Below are 19916 nucleotides of genomic sequence, written 5' to 3'. Positions count from 1 at the left end.
AGTGCCTCCCAGTCAGAGGTTCATTTTGAAAACAGTGGCCAGGGCATTTTGTGTGCACTGCAGCTCACCAAGGATGCGCTAACTCAGATTACTATGAGGAGGCTGTGGATGAAAGCATCTTTAACTGTACTGAAACACCAGCACAGAAAGGGCCAGGCAGGAAGTGCAGAGGTCAGTGTCACAGGTCTCATTTGCAAAAGGTCCTAGACGATGTATGTACCAATGACACAAACAGAAAACAAGCACAACACAAGTAACACAATATTCTAATCAACCGAAAATGAAGGAGGTGCCTGCACGGTTTCGGAGTACGTAAACATTCACAGTTCAGGAGTATGTCAACATTCACAGTTTAGGAGTATGTCAACATTCACAGTTCAGGAGTATGTCAACATTCACAGTTCAGGAGTACGTAAACATTCACAGTTCAGAAGTATTGGCGCATTTCCACTAGGGCCTACTTGGCGCGGTACGGTTCGATTCGCGACGGTTTGTGAGTGTTTCCATTAGTACCAGTTCCCAGTGAGCCGGCCCCTTCGGGTACTTTTTTCGTACCGACTCGCTCGAGGTTCTAACCGTTCCGAAGCGGTACAGTTCTGTGACGTGGAGGAACAGCATGACACTGATTGGCCAGGGAGTGTCGTCACAGGTTGCGTCAGGAGAGCGACTCCTCCGCTATGCTATGGACTCCTCAGCCATTTTTAAAACCCAAGGAGCGAAGTCTGTTCCCTGGTCAAACGCCGAGGTACAAACCTTTCTGTTAATAATCAGCGATCAAAAAATCCAGGGCGAACTGGACGGGGGCACTAGAAATGTAAAGGTTTTTAGCGAGGTTTCCGCGCTAATGGCCACTCATGGCTACCAGCGGTCCATTCAGCAGTGCCGGTCGGTCCAAGCTAAAAAAGCTTAAAGCGATTACCGGGCGGTGAAGGACCATAACGGACGCAGCGGAGCAAACCGCAAAGACTGGAAATGGTTCCAGCAAATGTTGTTGGTGGAAAATGTTTCCTTTAACCGGGCTTTCCTCAGGGTGCTTGGCGAACTTGTGAACCATGCGAGACAGACGCCAGTAAAAGCACACAAAATGTTGCTTGTAGTACTATAAATATTTATTTCATATAAAGCTATACATTATTTTTAGGTAATTTGCTTTTTGCACTTTTTTAAACTATAACTATATTATTTACATATGTTGTACTTTAAATATCTATATTTCATAATAAAGTTTGATTTCATTTGATTGTATGACTGATGCTTTTTATGCAGGGTGTGTTCAGCCTGTTTGAGTAATACCAAATTATTATCAATAATTAGAGCAACCACATACAATAATGAAGATAAAGATAAATAAGATACAATAATGCTATGTGTTAAGGGGCATCGACCGGTGTTGTGGTCGCATACAAATGATGTCACGACACTACAACCCGCGCGCCAACAGCGACTCCACCCACATTGGGGTGGTTCACCATTGTAATGGAAACACAACGCGACCGTACCGTTCCGTTGCGAATCGACCCGTATCGAACCGTACCGCGCCAAGCAGGCCCTAGTGGAAATGCGCCATATGTCAACACAATTTCGGAGTATGTAAACATTCAGAGAGGTAGACAACATAACGTATGGGCGGGTATGGGTAGAAGAACCTTATAAGTAGTCATGTGCGTGGTGTGTTTGTGTGTATGTCTGAATCAGTGTCTGTACTGGTTAGAATATGATTGCTTGCTGAGTTGGTGGGTATGGGTAGGGCAGTGTGTAGGAGAAGCCTACAGGTAGGTGTGTGCACGTGCATAATGGTCATCAAGTGTTTGAAACAGTGTTAGTTCTCACACTCAACTCGCATGTCTGACATGATAGTGTATATGCTCAACCCATGATTGAGATGCATACATAGAGGTAAGTGTGTATGTATGTGTGAATGTGTATGAGAGAATATAAGCCAAATATCAGTTTTTGTGTTAGTCACTGAGGTGTGTGTCACTATACTGGTTTGTATACACATAGAGAAGACTGGACTGTATAGCAACTTGATTTGGTTCAAACTTGGCAGAGATTATCACAATGTCAGTGAGAATATGTACTGAGCAAATAGGATCACAATCTTAGTGTGAATGTTTGTCCATGTAAAATTAATTATATGTGAAAATCTTAAGATGTTTTTCATAATGCTTGCATTTCAGACTGCTGAATATTACAAGACCTCATTTGAGGTGTTGGAGTGAAAATCCTAGGACTAGTAAGGAATGTTCAACCTTATATTATGTAATGTGACAATATATGTGTAAATTTTTGTAAATTTGTAACTGCAAAGTTGATAGGAATTCTGCACAGAATTCTACAAGTCTGGGGTGGGTTTCCCGAAACGTTCGTAGCGCCAAGTACTTCGTAACCTCGTATGAAACGTACGAGGTTAAGAAGTACTTAGCGCTACGAACGTTTCGGGAAACCCACCCCTGCATTGTAGAGTCCAATGTTGTCTTGCGAAGTAAAATTACATAGGAGAAATGCTGAATTTTCTAGCATAGCACCACTCATTGGCCTATTCCCTTGAAATTTGGGTATGTCTTCGAGTGTGTATATATGAACATACCATTGTAGTTTGGTGTGCATTGACCTATGATAAGACTGTCAAACGTACCGAAAGCTTATTGGCCGATAGTGTTGGTCATGTAGACATGATGTGACGGTTGTAGGACCTGTTCCTGCGTGCATGTAGGTGCATGTAGATGACGTGTTTCACATTAATGGGACAATCTGGGTGTGTGGGACAGTTTTAGGGTGTTATAGCACCCCCTAGATATGAATGTGTAGGCAGTGAAAATTAAGACAATTTAATTTGATTAGCATGTGGACATGACAGTGTACAAACTTGCACTTTTGCTTCATAATAAAGTCCAGACTTTTGTGAGTGCCTGGACACCAATTATGTGTGTGAAAATCCTAGGACTAGTTTGCGCCCAAAAAATGTGTGTAATTTTAAATATTGTGCAAATTATTTAAGACATTATGTGGGTGAAACTTATGGCTATTTTAATTAGTAGTCGTTTCAGACCATCAAGCAGAAAGCTTACCTGGGTGCTGTACTTCATATGGATTTAATAAACCAAATCAGTTGCACATAAGCAATAATGGTCATGTTAAAAAAAAAAAAAAAACAAAAAACAAAAAAAACAAAGCAGTTAATTTATACTGAGTTTAATGTTCTAAACTGAGTTTCTAACAATAACATTGCAAACTTAGTTTTCAATATACCACTTGGTAATGAGAACCACACTGTGGAGAAACAACTTAAACACATTCTTTGGTACAAAGGCATGTTGATTGGTTAAGTCCTCAGACTTTCCCAAACCAGACCATGTGCCATCTAAGTCTAACTCTCCTTGAGCAGGATGAGCATGGTGCAGTGGTGCAGACATACCAGTAGTTGAAGATTTTATGGGAACAGGCCATGATCAGTATGGCTCCTTGTTGGAAGGAGAAAGACTTTCGTTAGCACTAATTTCAACACATGCAAAAGAACAGCATTGGGACACAAGGAGATCCTCTGCAACAGAAATCAGATGATTGAAGACTACAGGTGGGAAACACATTTGCATTTATATTTTTGGGCATTTAGCAGACGCTCTTATCCAGAGCGACTTACAAAGCGTTTTGCCATCTGTTCAAATATGCATCCTAGATAGTACCATAGATAGGTCAGAATTCAAGAAACCCTTAAACCAAATTACTTCTAAACTACAGGAATCAATGCCATTACCTAGTACTGCAAATAAACATAGGCATAAATAAACATACAATGTAAATTACAAGGTCAAGAAGTGCTACCTGAAGTGTTAGTACTTATCTAAGCACTCAACAAACAGGTGAGTCTTCAGTCTACATCTGAAGACCGCAAGAGACTCGGCAGTCCAAACAGCTAGTGGAAGATCGTTCCACCATCTCGGAGCCAGGACAGAGAATAGTCTTAAGATTTGTCTTATGTGAGGCGTTTCAAGTTGAGCCAACCTGAGATTCGGAGTGCTCGTGGTACAGATCGGTCTTTGACCATGGTCATCATGGCTTGTCCATTTTTGGATTTGCGGGCAAGCATCAAGGTTTTATACCTGATGTGTGCAGGTACTGGAAACCAGTGAAAAGAACGCAGCAGTGGCGTGATGCGTGACCTTGGAGAGTTTGAAGATCAGTCATGCTGCTGCATTCTGGATCAGTTGTACAGGTCTGATGACCCGTAGCGGAAGACCCACAAGTAAGGAGTTACAGTAGTCAAGCTCTGAGATGCTGAAAGACTACATAAGCACCTGGGTAACTTCCTGTGAAAGAAAGGGTTGTATTCTCCATATGTTGCAGAAAGAAATATGAAGATGTGTAACTGGTTGTTCAAAGTTACAGGCTTTGAGCAGTTTCTCATGGTGAGGTGTTCTCAAAAAAAAGGTTGCGTGGATTTGGGATTCTTGGAAGGTACAGAAGCTCGGTTTTGTTAGGGTTGAGCTTCAGGTGGTGAGCGGTTATCCACGAAACAATATCCGCTAAGCATGCTGAAATACACCCAGAATCCTACCCAGGAATACTACCAACTACATACCCAGAGACATCAAGCAGAACATGGAAGCTGCTCTATAAGACCAGATACTTTCAACTGACCTAATTACACTAGTGTTGTTTAATTAATCTAATCCGTAAGACAAGAGCTGGTTTAAGGTTTAGCAAATAAGCATTGCATGGGGCAGTCAAGGTCTGGTGGTTGTCTTGTGACCGGAGGGTCACAGGTTTGATTCCCAGGCCCGATGAGATGACTGAGGTGCTCTTGAGCAAAACAGCAATCCCCAGGTGCCGGACTAGCACTTCCCACCGCTCTGGGTATGTGTGCACAACTAGTGTGTGTGTTCTCGCTGCAAAGATCGGTAAATTCAGAGGACAAATTTCTATTGAAGTGAAAATCACAATTGACAAATATGGCAACTTAATAACTTTGTATCCCCCATAATGACAATCACAAATTTGTGATCAAGTTCACCATCTGTAGGATACTATCTAAGGAATGATAGTCTTCATTCCTACCAAACTTTAGTCTTTCATTTGTACTGAGCACTAAATTAAAGTTAACAAAATTTTTGAGGAAACTGCACCAAAGCTATTAAAAGTTTGAATGATTTCTTAAAACGTCTGCAGTTCAACAGATCACTTGGTTGTTTGCAAGACTCCACTGACAACCAGGGTATCCGGACTAACCCGACTCACCACCAGCATATGCTCTCACTGCACAGAGACAGTGAACTCCTACACAGAGACAGTGAACACCTATACAGAGTGAGTAAACTCCTACACAGAGAGGTAATACACACAACACTACAAGTTAATCATGCACTGGACTTGTGGCCTAATTACATATGTCAAAGTGATGGAAGGTAGTTGCATCAACAGCAGTTGCTGAGGTAATGGCAGGTAAGATCAGGTAGGCAGGTAGGTAGGTTCAGGGTTATTTATGCCATAACTTGATCAGTTATCTGCACAATCAAAAACACTCCACATTTTCAGTAAGCATGACCATGCATGCCAACCCATGCTGTGCTTGGACACATCCTATTTTTGTTGAAATGCAGGAGGATGTAAATTCAAACTTAGATCCCCAGAATCTCAGCTGAACTACAGCAAGCAGCTCAGTGCAACAAACTGTCAGAATAACCAAAGAATCAAAGAACCAAAGAATACCAAATTCTTAAACTAAAGCTGCATCAACGGGTTTTGGCAAGGTTTTGGGACAGTGTACAGCACCTGCACTCCAAACAAACCAGACAGTAATTCTCACTCATCTTTGTGGCCATGTTTAATTCCTACTTTCTAAAACAACTTTTATGTTTCAGTGATTAAATCTCTCTTTCTTTAGATATAAATGCCAGAAGCACTCATAACCTCAAGCTGCTATTTTAAAGAATGTTTCCTTTTTTCTGTTCCTCAGCACATCCTCTAACTGGTACACTGTAATCTTGTTATGCTGCCCCATATGGATCAAGTTCCAAATGCAAGTAAACACACCCATTTCAGTGTCACCAGGTTGAGGTTTTGCTTTCTTTAGTGGACTGTGTTGTATTACACAATGTTACACCTCTGAAACTAGCCAACCTGCCTCCACTTCTCTGGTTCTTGCCTGACTTCAAAGTCATCAGGCAGCAGCACACACTAAATTTAGCCATGTGCAATGGTTTCTGAACACACACTTTCTGTTAAATGTCTCCTCCAAGAATGTCTCTGTGCCCCTTTGACGAGGTCCCTGTGCCCCTCCAAAATTAAATCCATTAATAAGCCAGAAACATCAGCAGCAGCCCTAGTAGCAAATACCAAACCTGTTACAAAGGTCACTTGGAAAAAAGTCACAAAAGTGACAGAGCCTCACCACGCGAGGACCCCAAAACATGAATGGAACCAGAGAGGGGTACTGTGGCTCGCTTTGAGCTGAAAATGGGGAGGAGTTAGCAGATATGGAAGCTTGGGGTGAGGGCTAGGGTCAACCACAGAGAGAGAAAAGGGGTGAGGGCTAGGGCCAACCACAGAGAGAGAAAAGGGGTGAGGGCTAGGGCCAACCACAGTGAGAGAAAAGGGGTAAGGGCTAGGGCCAACCACAGAGAGAGAAAAGGGGTAAGGGCTAGGGCCAACCATAGTGAGAGAAAAGGGGTAAGGGCTAGGGCCAACCACAGTGAGAGAAAAGGGATAAGGGCTAGGGTCAACCACAGAGAGAGAAAAGGGGTGAGGGCTAGGGCCAACCACAGAGAGAGAAAAGGGGTGAGGGCTAGGGCCAACCACAGTGAGAGAAAAGGGGTAAGGGCTAGGGCCAACCACAGAGAGAGAAAAGGGGTAAGGGCTAGGGCCAACCATAGTGAGAGAAAAGGGGTGAGGGCTAGGGCCAACCACAGGGAGAGAAAAGGGGAAAGGGCTAGGGCCAACCACAGAGAGAGAAAAGGGGTGAGGGCTAGGGCCAACCACAGGGAGAGAAAAGGGGTGAGGGCTAGGGCCAACCACAGGGAGAGAAAAGGGGTAAGGGCTAGGGCCAACCACCGAGAGAGAAAAGGGGTGAGGGCTAGGGCCAACCACAGGGAGAGAAAAGGGGTGAGGGCTAGGGCCAACCACAGGGAGAGAAAAGGGGTGAGGGCTAGGGCCAACCACCGAGAGAGAAAAGGGGTGAGGGCTAGGGCCAACCACCAAGAGAGAAAAGGGTGGAGTTCATACAGCAAATACTTCTGCTAAAAATATCTGGTCATGTATTTCAAACATGACAATAAAGCATATTTTACCAAGGGAGAATTAGCATTTTTGCTTTTCTCTAGGGTCCTCCTGTAGCATGACTTTCCCTCCACAACCAATGCATGGATAACTGTAAATCTTACAAGTAATATTCCATAGCTAGTACTATAAAGTTATATTTATTTAATTTGCTCTTTAGACACTGATTAGATTTTTACTCTGCACCAAGGCACCCTGCACCAATAAAGGGATCTCCAACATCTCATGACTGGTTGTCCAGGGCTGTTATGTTCGCTATAAACGAGTAATATTACTTGTAGCTTTTGTCATGAAATATGTAAAATTCCACCTTTTCCAAGAGGAATTTCCAATTTAATATGTCTAGTTCTGTAGCATTTTACAGAGGTTGTTTTAGTAAAGTATTGCAAAAGTAAGACAAAATGTTACATGGCACAAATTAATACTGAATATTTAAATTAACAATACATTTAAATACATGTAATTGTTACATTTTGAAATGAATTTTCTCTTAAGTCAGGAAACGTGTTAAAATAAAATTGAGATGAATGCCAAATGGCTAAAAATAGATGACTAGGACGGAACTGCCAAGGCTAGAGGTGCAACTCAGCGACCCAGCGGGAAAGTCATGACCTTTCAACTCATGATGACCGATGTCTCAAGGATACACTGTTCTGGTCCACATGGTCAACATACACATGAGATTTAAGACTGCCCTGAAGAAACTTCAAAAGAAGCCATGTGTAGTAAAAGAGACCTTTGACCTTTGAATTACTTTGGGGTCAGTGGAAGTGCAACCACATAAGTGCTGCAGTCTGGCCTGAGCTGGCGGACACAGCAGCTACGTCTTTTACAAATGGGAACGTTCTGCTCATTTTCAGGACTGACAAAATAATTAAGTGGCAGTGCAGTTGAACTGAGACAAAAATCTAAGAAAGGCAATTCTACTTGGACACGTAAGTCCATTGGGCTTTACTTAAAGAGGCCCATGGACCAGATGGAGCACCAGAGCCTGTGTGCGGCAAAACGTGTGGAACTGCAGCACTAAACATCCAGTGGATGTTGGACAGAGGGTCCCAGCTTCAGTCCTGGAACACCAATATCCAGCAGTTGGATTTATCTGCTCTGATATGTCTAGTCTGTAGAGCAATCACACAATGGAGCAGAACTCTGTGCAGCTGAGTATGAACATCACTAACCTGTGCTGGACTCCGCCTATCCAGAATAGCTGCTGTTAATACAACCTCAACATTTTATTTTTTCTTTCATATGAGAATATACCACTGGTGTGAGACAGGTGTGCAGTTACCTGTGTGAGGACATCAAGTTGGCCTACGATGTGCTCCAGGGTGTTGGCCAGCATAGCAGGGACTCCACCATCTGGTGCTGTGCGAGAAGGCAGAGACAGGGAGGGGCGGGTCTGTGTGGTGGGTGTGTGGGAGGGGTGGGTCTGTGTGGTGGGTGTGTGGGAGGGGCAGGTCTGTGTGGTGGGTGTGTGGGAGGGGCAGGTCTGTGTGGTGGGTGTGTGGGAGGGGTGGGTCTGTGTGGTGGGTGTCTGGGAAGAGAAGCATGGCTGCCCCCCACTCCCACAGTCATCTCTGCTTAAGCTCCTGCAGTGGGGGTGTTCTGTGGGCACCTGTGGATAAATAAATGAAAAATGTATAATTAAAATGTGTTCAGTTCAATTATCTTGTACATTTTCATTCATTTTGTTTGTATTTAGTATTGGTAGTATTTCACATTTCTGGCATACTGTAATTTTTCCTGAACAACACTATAATTCTGTAAAAGTAATAATTAAGAAGGTTACAGTCCAGGGATACATGTAGGCTGTGGTTACTGCAGTGTATTTACAGCAGAGCATCATTCTGGGCCATCGACATTCCAGGACAATATTTCTTCCAGGTAGAAGCACACTTGATGGACAGTGTGCCAGTTATCAGAGCAAGTAAACATTCAAAAGCAGAGAAGAATCCAGACCACAAGCTCACCTAATCAGATCAGACCTAATCAGGTAGGATATATTCCTCTTCAGCATTCCTACCCATACTGTCACCATGACTCCTCCAAAAGATATGACAAGCTTTTCACTCTGCCTGCCATGTTGTCGCTGATATTTGACGGATTCATGGGTTAAGACTGTGGGGATATTCTCCTCAGAACATCTTGGGGTTAAGCACCATTCACAAGGGCAAAATGTAACATGGGCTATAATCCCTTGGCTCTTTCAGTCTCACCCAGACCCCCTGACCACTCAAACTGCTTCTTCATTACAGAACACCCGCCACAGTATTCTTAACCAAGTAACCATGGTAACAAGATACTGATGACAAAAAAACTCAACCATTTAAGAATGAAGGAAAAAACTCATTCATTCATTCTTTCTTTGCAAAATATAAATGACCCATCTAGTAAACATAACTGCTACTGTAGCAAAGGCGTATTCAGTTCAAAAGCCTTCCGCTGGAGGTCCCTATTAATCACACATCCAATGCATATAGTTGCTATACTGAATATCCAGTAACAAATTAGTTTGCTTATTAACCAATAATAACCAATTTGAGAATCACAGATAGAACTATCCAATTTCGAAGAACCACTAACCTATACATGTGCTTGTCTAGTACTAATGTTACTGTGGAGTACAACCATATGAAGAGAAAGGCAGACTTCTCAAGTGCAAATGAGTGTGACTATGGGCATAATAACTAAGACCAAATGCAGGACTATATGAAGATAAGTGTTTGATCATTATGGCACCCTGCACTACAGACGGATATGCACAACATCTTGATCCCAGAGAGACAATGAGGAAAAATGAAGGGTTCATAGAAAGTGTGGCAGGCAGGAAGGGCAGATGTCCTGCCATAAAGTGAAACATGTGGCCAGCGTGTGTCTGAGCACCTTTTCCTGCTCCAAGGGAGGTAAATATTTGCTTGCACGACCCTGGTGATTTCTGGGCAAACAGGGATAGCTGTGCACCACATGCTGTGAAGCTGAAGCTTAAGCTGAACACACACCAGCTCTTTGTACCATCAACACAGGACTGCTTTACATGATTTTCTCAATAAAATGTAAATATTCAGTGGTTAATGAGGGGAAACAAACTAATCAGAGGTATGAGTTAATTTGTGAGATTTCATGACAGACTACATAAGAACATAAGTGACATAAGTACATACTTAAACACATATACTAAGAGTACACTGATATAGAAAAACTGAAAAAAATTAAAAAGCCTTGGTTAGTTAAAGCTAAAAGCCATTGGCATTTACAGTAGTACCATATGACATCATTTGGATTTTCAACGGACGTGTGGGTGTGGCATGGCGTTACAAGTTAGATTCACAATTCATAAAGGGATGGGATCTTCCAACTTCTGGAAATGTCTAAGCGTGATGCTGAATGACAGCAGCATGAGAAGTTTCTCCCCACCCAATACCCAATTTTCCAACACTGGATCAGAAGGTGAGATCTGATTGGTTAGTCAGGGATCCCACCACAAATCCCAGGAATAACTTGGATGCAATGGTACATTACATGGTAACTTTAGCTATGTTAATTGGATAATAAGCACTAATGTTAACTGCCTGTACAGTCATGTGTATGGAGCTGTTTAAAATGTAATATTCATATGTGGAAAAAAAAGAACTTTCAGAAGGATACACACCTGCAAAGCTTTTCAAATGCTTTGAGTGGAATCAAAAGGACAGCAGTGTGATATAAGAACACAGGACAATGTTCCTGAGAAGAGACGGTCAAACACAGAAACACAGGTGTCAACTTATCTAATAACTGCATGAATTTTAGTATTTATTTACACCAGTTAGTATTTATTTACACCCTTGAGTCATTTTTTTACCTGACTTTACCTGAAAGTCACTACACTATGTAATTTGTGGCAGCTCATCCTGCCCAAAAGCAGTGCTGCTTTCCCATCAGTGTGGAAACCTACTGAGGCATGCCAACAGTTCATAATGACACCATAACCAGTGGAAATCTTTAATCACCGCCCTTAAACCAGCTGGGCTTTGATGACTAATCCCTGGTGTTCATAGAAAGACATTTATTACAACAGCCAATGAGGGATTGTCTTAACAATCGTACTTGATCTTCCTGAATATAGGGGAAAGGTTGCAAATATTTAGTCACTAAGTAGTTCTGAAAAAATCCTTCTACAGGTCTCTCACCAGTGAAATGAGATGAGATGAGGGCACTTGCACACAAGTGACATTTTTACAGTCCTTGGTAAATGGGACTGCTTCTGCACTTCAGTTATTTGCTTACAGAGATGTATACCCTCATATAAACGCTGTGTGGCTGGGTGCAGCACTCACTCGGTCTATATTGAATCCAGTAGGGTCATCCTGTAGATTTAGGCTTAAAATAACATCTTTAAAACAGGATTCCTTATAGTCTGGGCAATGGAATGCTTTTGGCACATACACCACACTGGTATGTCAACACAATTTGGTTAATCATTAACCTCTCATGAAGGTACATTTATAAACCCAAATTGCCATATGTATTGGGTACTCTCTCTAATCTGTCTTCATAGGTTGTTAGGATGGATAAACATATCCTTGTTTAAAATGATCAAATATTAGCTTAATTCATATTTACTGAAGTAATATTTGCTGATCTAAACAATGCTGCTGGAATTATTGTCACATGTACAAAATCAGAAAGAACAACAAAATGGTAGTGCAAAATGGATTCTCTGTGGAAAGATGGAGCAGGCTATGATGGACTACAACCATGGCTGACGTAACTCCAGGGCTCCAGCACTTTGTGGGTAGTACACAGTGGAACTGGACTGAATGGAAGAAAACGAGAGACGTAAGAAATACAAAACCATATGAAGGCAGACACGAGTGTGCTGAGCCCATGAGCTTCAGAAAGGCAGAAGTAAGTCTTGTTGAGTGGAGGACCTATTTGCTGCTCAGCAGTGAAACAGCTGCTCAAACACGCACCCACACATGTGCACACACACACACACACACACACACACACACACACACACACACACACACACACACACACACACACACACACACACACACACACACACACACACACACTAACACCCTCCTGATGAATCACCTGGACTGGAAAAACCAACAGTGGAAAATTTCCTGGGGCCCCAATGAAACTCTGAATCGCACTGGTCTGACGGAGCCATCACAACGGGCTTCCTGCACAGACACCCATTCATCAAGCTTCCCACTCACACATGCACACACCCCAAAGCACAGGAAAGGGGTTATGTTACACATGTAGGCAGAGAGCGTTTAACCGTGACATAAATGCTGGGATAACACGTGACCAGGGCAGGACTCCCTTAGTTATGTACCGTTAACCTGCTTGGAGAATGTTCAAACTCATCTGCTGCCATTCAGACTAATCCAGCATAATCATGTACACTCTTGCACATACGTTTGAGTTATCTGAGAAATGTCAAATATTCTCTCGTGCAGGGCATAAGAAGCATCCGGCTTTGTTATTATGGCATTATTATGGTATATGGAATTAAATTTAATTCCACTCAAGTCCAAAGAGAAACTGCAACACATTCCAACATCTTCGATGAAGTGTAGCAAGTGCAATTCATCCACAATTTCACATAAATATAACCAGTCAGGGAAGGCAGTGGTTTGCAAACATGTGCCTGAGCTAAGCATGTTTCACGTCCCTCTTCTTCAACTCGTCAGTTGTACCTCATCTGAAATACAAATCCTCACTTAGCTGACATTTGCAAGGGCACATAACACATTAAAACATTAACACGTTAATATTCTGCCCGTCTGTACCTCCCCATTTAGAGGGAAGGTGAGCCGTATGGCAACGGCTCCTAATGTCCCCCTGACCTTCTCCTGCTGTTCCTATGAACCTCCTCAGCACACAGTGACCTACAGTCACTAGCACACCATGAACCCTGAATCTGAGACGGTAATACTCACTTTAATACTTTGTATACTTAACAAATTGATTACTTAAATACTCACTTTATCCCTACACAACACAGTATATGATGGCACAATCACACATGCGGACATATACTAAAATGAAACTGTGTGATTAGGCTCTGCCCTAGTATTTAGAGAAAAATAATCTTGTTATTCTTATATTATGTATATTGTGTTTCCCATGTAGTCTTTCTGTAATTGTGTCTGGGTTCTAGAATCATATAAATCTCGAGTATCATCATCATCATCATCATCATTATCAATACTAATAATAATAGAAAATTATGTAGTCAGTGTTGAACAAACTGTACTTTAGGAGTAAACACAGGCATTAAACGCATTCAAACAACAATAAGGGGATTCAGAAGGTATTTAAGGTCGAATGGGGTTTTATCTATTTATCTGTGCTCCTGTGTGTTCCTATGGGATAGACATCACATAAGGGTTCTCTCCCTGGAGCAACATTTCCCTTTCTACAGGGCTTCCAGTGGCTAATGGGAGCGTTGTAATTACGGCACTGCCTACGTCTTTGTGCTGAAAGAAGAATGAAGCTTTGGAAATGAACAATGGAGATTTTTTCGCTACTAAATATTTCAGGAGATGGTATAGTCGTGAGAAAAAGTATGGGAATCCTTTGAAATTGTCCGGATTTCTGCACAGCTCTTCAAATCTGATGGGATCTTTCCCTCCAGCTGGGCACCTGGGTCATCCTGCCCCACTCCACCTGATTCTATGGTTACATGGATCAGTGGCAGGCAGCTTTGAAGCGATGTCTGTCTTACTAGTGTTTGAGAAAGCCAAACATCCCCATTTCTCCTTCTGTTTACCCCCACAAATAGAGGACATGACTACACATGCTTCATACTTCCTTTACTTTCCCTAATGCTACACTGTGCAGTCACAATAACAATACAATAATAAAATTATCATAATAAATATACTTTAACATTACAGCATTCTTACTGAATACATAGTTTAAAGAATGACACAGATTGGAAAATTGTTCATCAGTAAGATTCTAAAATCTTGTCACTTAAAAAGCATTTCTAAAATCTGAAGGCCTGTATAAAACACACAGTGGCACCCTGGCCTGGAGCGGCCACTATGACCTGGCCATTCTCAGTCAAGGAATGCATTATGCTTGACATGTACTGTTTAATGGCACGGCATGAAGTCTTATATAAGATAGACAATACAACATTGTAGAATCTGACATAAAATGAAATTCATTGTGTTCCTTAGTGACTAGATGCAGTCCAGGCCCTGAATTAGTTCAGCAGTCGCACACAGAATCCCCCAGCACTCTGCTTCATAGCTGTGGAGATGTTGGTCTAGAAGGAGCTACTTTCTCTGTTTGAGAACACAACCCATTTAGGCTAATCTAAGCCTTCATACAACCATTTAAAGTAGTAAATGTTTACACACTTTCAAACAATTTTGAAACAATCACCTAATCCTGTCAACCAAGTCCTGTACTTGTGTGTGCTGTTTTATGGCATCTTAATTATATGATCAGAAATTTATTAGATCATTAGGGCTGTGTTTTAAGTGTATCTCAGATCAATACAGCAATGGTCTTGGACTTTGAGATGTCTCCATACACAGCAGGGAACTCCACAGTGTCCACTCCACCCACACAAGAATGAGCCCGAGAACACGTTCCTCATACGTCAGCTAACCAGAATAACCAGTTACATGGAGACTTAAAAAAACACACAACTCACACACTACAATTTTAAGACATGAAATTGTAATATTTCTCAAATTTCCTCAAATTAATTTTGTCTTTTCAAAATTTAGGATATACTCTTATCCAGAGTGACCAATGCATATTGAACTGTATGTAATCCCAATAACAACCATGGTGTTGCTAGCACCTGGATGTACCTGCTCTACCAGGTATGCTACAGGATTACAAACATCATGTAACTGTAGCTCGACACCCCCTAAACCACAGAACAATCAGGCAACAAATGGGTGGCAAAAGAGGTCATGTTACTGCTCTCAAATGAATAAAGTTTGACTTTAAGGTACAGGAAATAGTATATATGTATCTCTAATGTCTCGTTTTGCTCATTTCTCTCTCAAACACACACACACACACACACACACACACACACACACACACACACACACACACACACACACACACACACACATGCGTGTGTCTGTGTGTGTGAGTAATATACATATTTGGGTGTATGTACACTCACCGGCCACTTTATTAGGTACACCTTGCCTTCAGAACTGCCTTAATCCTTCATGGCATAGATTCAACAAGGTACTGGAAACATTTCTCAGAGAGTCTGGTCCATACTGACATGATAGCATCACACAGTTGCTGCAGATTGTTCGGCTGCACATCCATGATGTGAATCTCTCGTTCCACCACATCCCAAAGGTGATCTATTGGATTGAGATCTGGTGACTGTGGAAGCCATTTGAGTACAGTGAACTCATTGTCGTCTTCAAGAACCCAGTCTGAGATGATTTGCGCTTTATGGCACGTTATCCTGCTGGAAGTAGCCATCAGAAGATGGGTACACTGTGGTCATAAAGGGATGGACATGGTCAGCAACAATACTCAGATAGGCTGTTGCATTGACACGATGCTCAATTGGTACTAATGGGCCCAAAGTGTGGCAGGAAAATATCCCCCACAACATTGCACCACCACCACCAGCCTGAATCGTTGATACAAGGCAGGATGGATCCATACTTTCATGTTGGTGATGCCAAATTCTGATCCTACCATCCAAATGTCGCAGCAGAAATAGAGACTCATCAGACCAGATAACGTTTTTCCAATCTTCTATAGTCCTATTTTGGTGAGCCTGTGCGAATTGTAGCCTCAGTTTCCTGTTCTTAGCTGACAGGAGTGGCAGCCGGTGTGGTCATCTGCTGCTGTAGCCCATCTGCCTCAAGGTTCGACGTGTTGTGCGTTCAGAGATGCTCTTCCTCATGCCTTAGTTGTAACGAAAGTTGTTATTTGAGTTACTGTTGCCGTTCTATCAACTCAAACCAGTCTGGCCATTTTCCTCTGACCTCTTGCATCAACAAGGACTTTGCGCCCACAAAACTGCCGCTCACTGGATATTTTCTCTTTTTTGGACCATTCTCTGTAAACCCTAGAGATGGTTGTATGTGAAAATCTAAGTAGATCAGCAGTTTCTGAAATACTCAGACCAGCCTGTCTGGCACCAACAGACTTGCCATGTTCAAAGTCACTTAAATCACCTTTCTTCCCCATTCTGATGCTCGGTTTGAACCATCAGACCATCAGACTTGGCCATGTGTGGATGCATTGAGTTGCTGCCATGTGATTGGCTGATTCAACATTTTGCATTGGTGTACCTAATAAAGTGGCCGGTGAGTGTATATTTGTGTGTGTATGTGCACATCGCACACATTTTGACTACTGAGTTAGTAATTATTTGTTGTTGCTTTTTCATGCTGCATAGTAAGCAGCTCAGCTCAGTCGTTCATGCTGACAGCACACAGCTAATTCTGTGTGTGTTACATCAACCTCAGATTTAGGGGTGGGGAAAATGGCAGATTAGGGGATGTTGTAGCAAAGCCAAATCTAACACAGTCACCACTGACTGGACGTTTTAGGAACGTTTTACATTTTAAAAACAGACACACATACCTGCAAACCTACATGCCAGACAGCTGATAATCTCATGCAAGTCCACTGTTCTGCTTTTCAAATAGACCCCAACCCTAACCTAAAACTACTGTAAACCCTAACCCAACCCTTAATCCATAACTCTGACCCAAACACAACCGTAAACCCCAACCTAACCCGAGGTGTATTAATGAAGGAAGAAACTTCATAGGCACATCTACAGGTTCTGATGTACATGCTGTTACAGTTTTAACAGTCTGTACCAAATATGTGGTATCCGATGTGTATCCGAAAGAAAACAAAGGAAAAATCCTTCAAGCTCACTTCTGGAACAGATCCCTTCCATAGAGCACCATGTACAAACAACATTAGTTAAAGTACTTTAATCTACAATATACATACAAACCCAAAATGCAATAATTTTGCATTTCATTAGCGTTATGGAGTCTTTTAATTTTACCCAGCATGTGTCTGGCCCCACACATGCTAAAGGAGATACACTGGACCTTGTGTTTACCCTGGGTGTAAATGTGGATTTTATTTATTCCAAAGACATTTTTATTTCTGATCACCACTGTATTCTTTTTAATTTGTCTTATTATGTCACTGGATCCTCTGTTCGCCAGGTAGTTACCTCGCGCCTTTTAAATTACTTCTCAAACCTGGTCATAAAGAGTACAGGGAACCCTAAACTGTTATTTAACACAATTACTAATATTCTTACTCCTGCTCCACCCGATGTTCCAATCTATTCAAATGAGGACTGTAATAATTTTATTTCATTCCTGGTAGATAAGATCAGTAACATAAGATCTAATATTACCCCATCAGGTTCCTCATGGACTGTACCTGCTCCAACTCGGCCTGTTATGGATAGTTTTTCTCCGATTTCTTTAAGTGAACTAGAAAAACTAGTGGATTCAATTAATACTTCTTCTTGCCCTCTGGACATTCTACCTACCACTTTGTTCAAAAATGTATTTCAACATATTAGCCCTTGTATGCTGTCATTAATTAATACCTCATTGGTTTCTGGTCAAGTACCCGCCTATTGTAAGGACGCTGTCATTTACCCACTTTTAAAGAAACCCAAGCTCTATTTTTAATAGCTATAGACCAATCTCAAAATTACCCTTTCTATCCAAAATCCTAGAAAAGGTTGTATCTAAGCAGCTGATATCATTTATGGACAGACACATCATCATTGACAAGGATCAGTCCGGGTTTCGTAGATTCCATTCTACAGAAACAGCGCTTCTTAGAGTCTCCTGTGACATTTTGTCACATAGTGATGCAGGAGAATGTTCTGTTCTGGTGTTGTTAGACCTCACCTCTGCCTTTGATACTGTTGACCATCAAACACTGCTTGATAGATTGAGACATTGGGTGGGTTTATCTGATTCTGCTTTAGAGTGGTTTACTTCATATTTATCTGGACGTTCCTTTTGTGTGGCCTCCTCTAGGTTTAGGTCTGCCCCAGCCTCCATTGTTTGTGGTGTGCCTCAGGGTTCTGTCCTGGGGCCTTTGTTATATTTGTTTCCTTTGCAGCATATGAATGAATGAATGAATGTTTCAATTTATATAGCGCCTTATCTAGATACCCAAGGCGCTTTACAATTGTTAACACAGCTATGTTACAGACAACCAATCACACACCGGCGAGAAGCGGCAGCCAATTGCGCACAGCGTACTCTCTACCGGGATCCACAGCCCCATGGGGGACTGAATGGGGTGCAGGAAGGGGAGAGAGGAGAGACCCTAGTGGCAGAGCACCATCCACCACTGGGCACACAAGCACACACACATTCATGCACACACACTCAGACAACAACTTGTTTTTATTGAACAGAGAGAGACACAGACACAGCCTCAGGGAGAGACACCGACTCAGGGAGAATTTGTCTGGGACTGCCAATTTACCTAACCTCCATGTTTTTGGAATGTGGGAGGAAACCGGAGATCCTGGAGGAAACCCACGCAGACACGGGGAGAACATGGAAACTCCACTCAGATAGGGACTTGAACCCAAGACCCCAGTGCTGAGAGGCAAACGTGCTAACCACCAAGCCACCATGCTGCCCTTAATATCCTGAGTTCTTTTGATGGCATTTCGTATCATTATGCCGATATTCAGCTGTATATTTCTTTTAAGCCAGAAGATTTCTCTAGGATACAGTTGCTGATTAGTTGTTTAGGTTCTATCAAAAGTTGGATGGCGGATAATTTTCTACAGCTAAATGAGGGAAAGTCAAAAGTCCTTGTCTGTGCCCCCGACAGATTTATACCCAAGATAATGGAAGCTGAAATGTGAAATGTAAATGTGCCATATTTTGTCAATTGTGATTTTTCACCGCAATCAAAATTTGTCCTCCGCTTTTTACCCATCTGTGCAGTTAGAACACACACACACACTAGTGATTACTAGGGGGCTGTGGATCACATGTGCCCAGAGCGATGGGCAGCCCTAGTCCTAGCCCGGGGAGCAGTTGGGGTTAGGTGCCTTGCTGCCCACCAGCTCTTGGTCTAAAATTTTACTTACTTTTTACTTACTTAATTTCTACTCTGACACTAAACATTATATGATGAATAGAACCTATGGTTTTGAAAGTTATTCTCAAAAGAAAGTGCAAAGCAGGGAGACATGGACATCATATTAACACTGCTTAAAATTCAGAGCAAAGGGACAGAACTCCTGTTTTGTTAAGACACTGGCCAAGTCCTTAGGTTCCTATGATTATACCTGGCAAATATAATGAACATATTAAAGACCATTAATGCCATGGTAAAAGCCTCTCTGTGAATTACAGCGTATTGAAGGGTTTGGCTGACATTTACAGAACTCAACAGCTCATGAAGTTACTGCCTCTTCTCCAGAAAGCTCTCTGAAGACTTAAAATGGATTGATGCATTGACAAACATGATTGAATGAGTATATAAGAGACTGAATTAATATATAAGAATGAATGAGTATACAAGACTGAAAGAATATACAAGACCAAAAGAGTATACAAGAGACTGAAAGAGTATACAAGACTGAATCAGTATATTAAAGACTGGATGAGTATAAG

General features: G+C 42.0%; 1 protein-coding gene across 3 annotated transcripts in view; it reads right to left on the bottom strand.

Moving 5' to 3' along the window:
• poc1a (POC1 centriolar protein A) overlaps positions 1-19916 on the bottom strand; it is a 54905-nt gene that overhangs the window by 4559 nt on the left and 30430 nt on the right. For 2 of the 3 annotated variants that reach the window (XR_013130835.1, XM_077005392.1), the window contains exon 10: positions 8564-8890. Coding sequence is in view for 2 of the 3 variants with exons in the window: in XM_077005392.1 (XP_076861507.1) it covers positions 8564-8890 (327 nt within the window). In the remaining variant the exon portion in view is untranslated. Of the gene's footprint in view, positions 1-8563; positions 8891-10924; positions 10999-19916 lie in introns of those variants that run through there. The other variant, XM_077005407.1, reaches the window with a different exon arrangement.

Source organism: Brachyhypopomus gauderio, chromosome 1 (assembly GCF_052324685.1).
Source record: "Brachyhypopomus gauderio isolate BG-103 chromosome 1, BGAUD_0.2, whole genome shotgun sequence".
NCBI classification, from domain to species: domain Eukaryota; kingdom Metazoa; phylum Chordata; class Actinopteri; order Gymnotiformes; family Hypopomidae; genus Brachyhypopomus; species Brachyhypopomus gauderio.
This window is presented reverse-complemented; position numbering and strand designations above follow the sequence as displayed.